Source organism: Myotis davidii, unplaced genomic scaffold (genome assembly GCF_000327345.1).
Source record: "Myotis davidii unplaced genomic scaffold, ASM32734v1 scaffold223, whole genome shotgun sequence".
Lineage (NCBI taxonomy): Eukaryota > Metazoa > Chordata > Mammalia > Chiroptera > Vespertilionidae > Myotis > Myotis davidii.
The window spans coordinates 4,714,857-4,723,212 of NW_006294609.1; the positions used below are offsets into that span (position 1 = coordinate 4,714,857).

The 8,356-nt window shown below is 35.7% G+C and overlaps 1 protein-coding gene across 1 annotated transcript in view; it reads right to left on the reverse strand.

Annotated features, from left to right (window-relative positions):
- Window positions 1–8,356, reverse strand: part of NAA25 (N(alpha)-acetyltransferase 25, NatB auxiliary subunit) — a 63,623-nt gene that overhangs the window by 2,821 nt on the left and 52,446 nt on the right. Inside the window, 5 exon segments of the mRNA XM_006769001.2 lie at window positions 1,556–1,702; window positions 3,784–3,894; window positions 4,901–4,998; window positions 6,131–6,196; window positions 7,284–7,407. Coding sequence (XP_006769064.1) covers window positions 1,556–1,702; window positions 3,784–3,894; window positions 4,901–4,998; window positions 6,131–6,196; window positions 7,284–7,407 — 546 coding nt within the window.

The window sequence follows — 8,356 nt, forward strand, 5'->3', positions numbered from 1 at the left end:
ACCAGTTTGGCTCAGTGGATAGAGCGTCGGCCTGCGGACTGTAAGGTCCCAGGTTCGATTCCGGTCAAGGGCACGTACCTGGGTTGCGGGCACATCTCCAGTAGGAGATGTGCAGGAGGCAGCTAATCGATGTTTCTCTCCCATCGATGTTTCTAACTCTCTATATCTCTCCCTTCCTCTCTGTAAAAACTCAATAAAAATATATTTTTTAAAAAAACAGATGGTTTTAATGACACATATAATACTGTGTATTTTCTCTATGAATATAAATGAAAGAAGAAAAAAAGACGATCTTGGCACGTAACCAGTTTCAGTGGACACCCCTAGGAAGGAGGAAAGGGGACCAGGACTGGCAGTGGTAGTCCACAGGACTTCTAGATAATGTTTCTAGTTTAGGAAGGAAGTTGGGCGGAGGGGGGGAAGGAAAGAAGTAACCTAAAGGAAACTGAAGATTTTTTTTTTTTAAACTCAAAAGACAAGTACCCAACACTATATGGACCCTATATTTGGTGGCTGGTGCTGCTCAGTAATGTAGAATAATTTTAACAAAAGTAAGTAATAAAAGGTCATTGTTGTTTTATTTAATCCTCACTATAATCCTAAAAAGTAGGTATTAATATGATTTCCATTTTATAAAGAAATTGAACCCGAGCCAGTTTGGCTCAGTGGATAGAGCGCCGGCCTACAGATTGAAGGGTCCCGGGTTCGCTTCCAGCCAAGGGCATGAGCCTGGGTTGCGGGCTCGATCCCCAGTGTGGGATGTGCAGGAGGCAGCCAATCGATGATTCTCTCCCATCATAGATGTTTCTATCTCTCTCCCCCCTCTCTCCCTTTCTCTCTGAAATAAATAAAAATATATTTTAAATAAAATAAATAAAAATCTCAAAGATACCCAGCAAAGCCCAACAATATAAAGCAATGTGACATTCATTCAAGTGTGCAATCTTTTAAGACTTTTTTGTTTTTTTAAGAGGTAGGGTAATTTTGAGTTTTTGTTTTTCTGCATTATTCAGAAAAGGGGATGTGAGTTTCAAATAAAGAATGACTTTGGATTTGGTCTAAAAAATAAAAAATTAAACAGTTCTAAATCTGTAACTACAAATTTCCAGATTTCCTTATATGAAAAGTGTACCAAAAGGACAGCAAGTGTCTCTCTTCTCTCAAGTGGGAGATAGGAGGCAAGAGTCCTAGCTGGGGTGTACCTACTTCTTTAGATTCACTCGGTTCCCAAGTGCCTGGAAGTCTTAAAGTCTAACGGCAGATATAAATGTGTCTTAGAAACACAGAAGAGGGAGAGGTGGGAATGGTTCTGGATAGGGGGACTGGGACTGACTGGAGGCTGGGGACTGGAGGACAAGGGGGTTGGAAATAAAGGAGGGGAAATGCACCACCCATACTCCCACCCCCACCAATACAACAAACTACTACTGCAGTCACCTTCTAATCAGAATTCCTGTAAGGAGAGAATGATGGATTGAAAATTAACATGTCCTTATGATAGAGAACATTTCAATATTTCTTTATAACTTATTGCTGATTGCCTACATTCTCTTACCAATGAGAGAGAAGTGTCTTCTAAAATAAGTTCTTCAAGTTTAAGTGCAATTAGATGTGTTTCAAGCCCTTTAATATGATCCACAACATTGGAAATTAAAGTCTGAAGCCCAGTAACATAGTCTTGAAAACTGGTAAAGACGGGTGGCTGAAAAAATCATTTTTAAAAAGTTGAAAGATTATCAAACATATTCCTTATACTTACATCATTTAAGCTATACTAATTTCATACTATAGCTTTACTTAATGCTATTAACAATAATAGGGATGGATACAGTTTTGATATTAACACATTCTTGAAACCCATAGCATATTTAATTGCCACCAAATAATGCTAACTCAGCAACAATGACATAAGCATTCTTTAAAAATGAGATTTTAATTCACCCTGGTGAAGTAGAGATGAAATTCCAATAGAAAAATATCTTGGCCATTACTCAACTTTGAATTGAGAATCTCCTGGAACACTAAAGGAGATGAGAGGACCCCAAGACTTCATTTCTTCTCTTTTACATCTTTGAGATTTCCTCTAATAGAAAAATGATGGGAGACTACAGTCAAGAAAATTCTGCCCTAGCTGGTTTGGCTCAGTGGATAGAGCATCGGCCTGCGGACTGAAGCGTCCTGGGTTCGACTCCGGTCAAGGGCTCATGCCTGGGTTGAGCGCTCAATCCCTAATAAGGGGGTGCAGGAGGCAGCCAATCAATGATTCTCTCTCATCATTGATGTTTCTCTCTCTCTCCCTCTCCCTTCCTCTCTGAAATGAATAAAAAAATATATTTTTTAAAAAAAGACCAATGACAAACTGGAAGAAACGGAATCATCTATGATAAAGGATTAATAACACTATTATATTATAAGAGTCCAACAGGTCAGACCATATCAAAAGGTAAAATATTACTACCACAATAGGAAACTTGGGCAACGACAGAACAAAAAATATAGCAAAGAAATCCCAGCAATATATCATACAATTTAAAACACAGATAAATGCAAGAAAGCTAGCCAATCAAGTAATAAACCAGCTTTTCACTCAAGAAGCAGTCTTTGAAGGTTCAACATCAATAGAAATTTTTAAATGCAAATTAGAAAAAAAGGAATAGTAATGTTTGCCTATCATAGTGATGGTGAACCTTTTGAGCTCGGCGTGTCAGCATTTTGAAAAACCCTAACTTTAACTCTGGTGCCGTGTCACATATAGACATTTTTTGATATTTGCAACCATAGTAAAACAAAGATTAATATTTTTGATATTTATTTTATATATTTAAATGCCATTTAACAAAGAAAAATCAACCAAAAAAATGAGTTCGCGTGTCACCTCTGACACGTGTCATAGGTTCGCCATCACTGGCCTATCAGATGGGTAAGGGTACAGATACACTCAACACTGTTGTGGAATGTAAAAATGTAAATACATAGTAACTTTAGATCTATGAGATATCGTAAGAAAATATTATAAATTAATCTTTGTGTATATGTCCGTATTTTAATAAAAGCATAATTTATAATATTTAAAAATCAGAACCAACCAAATATTCATCAATGGGAATAAGTTATGGTGGTGTATTAATATAACGGGATAGTATATAACCATTAAAGGTAATGAGATACATATATATTAACTGAAATGAGATGTCAGTAAATGTCATTCAATAAAAAACAGAAACAAACCAATAGTTGCAAAACCTACAGAGCATGATTCTGGTTTATTTGCAGTGGCTGTCACTGCTTGGTGGGAATATGGATGATCTTCACTTTATTTACACCGTTAGGTTATTTAGATGATCATAAAAATAGGAAAGTTATTTTTATTTTTGGAATTAGAAAAGCAACAACTACAAAACCCACAAAATCCAAATATCAAAAAGCTATTTAACAAGTTCTAGGACTGTAGGCCTCCGTTAACACAGAGAGTAACAGAGCAACTCTGATCTATCCTTCCAGACTTTGTACTCATGACTGTTAAATTATCTTAAACACAGTGAATGAAGGGGCAAGGGAGATGAGAGAGCGAAACAAAACAAATGTGCAAACTGGTAAAGTGGTGAGACCAGGTAAGGCTATTTGGGTGTCATTGTACTAGTATTTCAATGTTCCTGTAGGTGTATATATTTTTTTTAAGTTAAGGAAAGAAAATAAATGCATATAGGACCCTAAGTTCCACAACATGCAGGAAAACAAAAAGCAGCATGCAGCCAGATTATTACTTGTATTTTCTGTTATTACCATGATGATGCTGGTTTCTTTTTTCTTCTTTTTCTTCTTCTGTAAATTTAATTTGTATGGTCGCAGGACACTCTCACAGTAACTGGACACCCACAGAATAATAGAAATAGTCTGAAAGAGGAAAAATTACAAATTCATGAATAACGATTACACTCAAGATATCAATCAGGAACAGTTAAATGTAATGGATTAAACAAATAAATTGACAGTCGTTCTAAGCAAATCCCTTCAATTTCTCCTCCAACTCTCCATTCTCTAATTTCAACGGTCACCACATTAATCCAGGCCTTCATCATCTCTGGCTTAAATACAGCTTAAATCTTTATCCTTTCTTCAGGCTCCACTTGATCCTATTTCCTTTCTCTTGCCTATTGGAAGTGAGAATCCATTAACATCCTTTTCACTCAAGTGAGAAGTCCAAATTCCTAAACATGGAATCCAAAGGTTCTTTACAATATGTCTCTTTCCACCCACCTCTTCAGCCAAGTAAAATACTACCTTACCTGCAAACCTTAACTTAAATATATATGGAGAATCTCCCCAGTTGGTCAGCACATATCCTGTTTGTTAGATGTTTGTATGTCTTCTTCTATACTATAGTGCATACATGTACATATACATGCAATTATTATTCATTCATTCAGTCAGTGTATTATAGGCACTTATAATGTGCCAGTCAAAAGAACAGAGAATACTACCCTCAGAAAGTTTACAGACTAGTAGAAGAAAAGAAAAAAGAAAAATGCCACAGAAATTACAGAAAAGATGTTATCAGTGTTTGTGATACATCCTCCTCTCAGCTAAAAGGAGAGTTTTGATATATCAGCTCCTGGATCATCCTTCATAATGCAGAATCTCAGTAATTAGAGAACAGCCCGACAAACAAAAGAAGCTGGAGGAATTAATTTAAACTCAACAAGGAAAATGAACAGAAAACAGCTAGATTTGGATTGGATCAGAAATCTTTCAAGATGAGTCCATTGTTTTTCAATTAACAAAAGGCAGGGGTGAGGGATTAAATTACAGGTCTAGGGTGCCTATTTTCTGTTCATTTTTGAAAAATTAATCCTTCAGACAATAGAGAACAATCTAGTTTAGGGAGAAAAAAAAAACATACCTCAACAAAGAAGACTAGATTTTCTAAAAGAGTAGGGTGTGTTTTCAAGTTACCATCTTTAATTTCTAACAGATCACCTTTACATTTACTGAAGACATCTAAAAACAGAAAAATATTTCATGGTTTTATTCAGCCCTTGTTTCATGTTATTCTTAGGAACACAATGTACAATCTACTAGAGAATAAACAAATATTAATGCTTAATCAAGAAAGCCTCCCATCCACACACAATAAACCAAATACCAAAGAATATCTATGTTAAGCTCTTTTTTAAAAGCCACATGACTATTGCTCTGTTGTCTTTAAAATATAAAAGGTGGCTTTATAAATTACATATTCTAGTGTCGGAGCCTTTTCACAAATAGGCCATTGGCACAATAAAATTAAGATTCCCAGTGAATAATTTAGAAGAACTTGTGCCATTAAGGGCATGGTAGAGATGTACCTTCATAACAAATACCACATTTAATTCTTATAATCTTGATCATCTTTTAATTCTCATTCTTCATTTGGGCAATAAAATTAAAAACTGTTTAGAATCCTGAGGAGAAAGTCCCTTATAGATTTAAAATGCTTATGTGTATCCTTTTACCAAATAATTCCATTTCTAGGAATTTAATCACAAGAAAATACTCAATAAGTATCCAAACACTTGTGTTTCAAGATGTTCATTTCAGCATTGTTATATATATGCTGTTTATAAATACTGCTACAAATAACTCAAGTGTATATTATGTATTCGACGGAGGGAAGCATAAACAAATTTGGTACAATGATAAAAAAACAACCATGGAATATTATGCAGTCATTAAAATGAATGGAGTGTACATGTAGCTGAAATGGTAAGATATCCAAGATAATAGCAAATTATAGTCAGAAAAGCATATGTTACACCTTTTCATATGTTAAAGACAATTACCACTATGTATTTCCATATACACATGTATGGGCAGCTTGGGTGGTTTCTAGGCATATAGACTTCAAAGTGTCAACAGTTCTTACTCTGAGGAAATGGGGCTGGCAACAGGGGAAAGACCATACATAGCTGTGTACTATTTATATAATAGTTATCTATGGCTTTTGTAATAAAACCTTTTCAAGTTAAAAGCACATCTTAAACATATCAAAAGTATGCATTACTTTCAAATCCTCTTGCAAGTTCTAACTTAAAAAAATGAGCTATTATCAGACAATCAGATACAAAAGGGGACACACAGTAAGAACGCTTACCTTTTAACTGTTCTAGTAAAGACTTAAGAATATTCTCTACTCGCTCCTGGATCTCTACTGTATCCTCTAAAATTGAAAAACAATGAAAAACATTCTTTTTTTTTTCTCGCAAGCTCAATACCTGCAAGCCACATGTAGGCAAAGACATTCTTTTCGCTTAAGAGACAGAGAGACAGAGACAAATGAAAGGAAAAGAAAAGAAAAACTGAGAAAAGATATAGGAAAAGATTTCTAGTCTAGGAGGACTATGTGTTTCAAATACTCCAAATGACAGGACAGGAAGTACAAACATTATGATTCAGAAGGAAAAAAACCCACCACAGCCTATAGAATATTTGTGATTCTCACTGGTTTTAGAGCTTAGAAAGAAACTTTTCTCCACAAAGTTGAAAATTTCTTTTTTTTAAAAAAAGAATAGTTTATTGCGCAGCCGGCAACCTATGAACCAGGAGGTCATGGTTCCATTCCCAGTCAAGGGCACATGCCCAGGTTGCAAGCTCGATCCCCAGTGTAGGTTATGCGGGGAGGCAGCCAGATCAATGATTCTCTTTCACCACTGATGTATCTATTTCTCTCCCTTCCTCTCTGAAATCATTTTATACACACACACACACACACACACACACACACACACACACACTAATTTATCCATTTTTAAAGAGAAAAGGGAGAGGGAGAAAGAGAGAGAAACATCAATGTGAGAATGCAACATTGATCAGTTAACTCCTGTACGCCCCCATCAGGGATTGAGCGCACACCTGGGGATGTGCCCATGATTGGGAATCTAATAGGTAATCTCCTAGTGCACAGGATGATGCCCAACCAACTAAACCACACCAGCCAGGGCTAAGGACTTCATTTTTAAATAAAGAATTCAATCTGAAATCTAAAAACAGTGTAACAAATCAAGAATTTATTCAGCTTTAGAACTTAATAAGATTTCAAATATGGAAAGAACTTAAACTTCTAAAATATTACTTTATAACCTTTGAATGTACTTTCCTGTAAGCCAGACATTTCCAGAACAGCTTCCAGCTTCCATCTCCTTTAAATTTTTTCAAATAGTGAGTTATAGATATTCTGTCGTATTTACTAAGTGCAATGTTGCAATGACAAAGACCCACTAAATAGACTCATGCAAACATACACTTACCTAAACCATTGGTATCCAGCTCATAAATATCACAAACAAGATAAAAAGAACTGGTCTGACACTGAGAACAGCCAGAATTAAGGAATCCACCCATTCTGGTAGGCACAGGACCAAGGAAAGGATACTGAAAAAGAAAGGAATAAAGTGATGTTCTTTAAATTCATATAAAGTAAGAAAACAAATGTCTGTAACTAATGGATAAAAATCTATCTTAGTGATTAAGTTACAAACCACTGATCAGCAAACTATAGTACCCTCCCCCCCTCCACTCCCACCTAGCCTCTTTATCCACAGGGAATACATTCCAAGACCCCAGTGGATGCCTGAAACTATGGATAGTATCAAACCCTGTATATACTATTTTTTTCCTATACATACATACCTATGATAAAGTTTAATTATAAGTCAGACAAGAGATTAATAACTATAATAAAATGGAAAAATTATAACAATATAACAATGAAAGTTAAGTGAATGTGGTCACTTGTTTTAAGGAACTCCTTGCTTAAGTCTTAGTATAAGATCAGTGCTTTTGGGAGCAACACATTGCCAGCAATCAAAACATGTATTTTGCATTAAAAAAAAAACCCACAAAAAAACATGTATTTTGCTTATGTCTTCCAACCTATAATTTAAGCCTTTTCTACCTTAACTAAGCACTTACCACATACTGTGGACATAACTTTTGCAATTTGAGGTGCAACAGAAAAATAGCACAAATTTCTTTTTTTTCTTCACAATTTTATGGATGGAATATTGGTTCTTACTGGAGATCTTAGCAACCTCAGCATAAGACTTTTTTTCTTTCCTTATTAAATTGTGAACTTTTATCTTTTCACTTAAAAGGAAGCACTTTATGGCTTCTCTTTGGCATTTCCAAATTGCCAGCATCACTACTCTGTGCTTTGGGACTACTAAGTAAAATAAGGGTGACTTAAAACAAGCAGTGCAGCCGAAACCAGTTTGGCTCAGGGGATAGAGCGTCGGCCTGCGGACTGAAAGGTCCCAGGTTCGATTCCGGTCAAGGGCATGTACCTGGGTTGTGGGCACATCCCCAGTAGGAGATGTGCAGG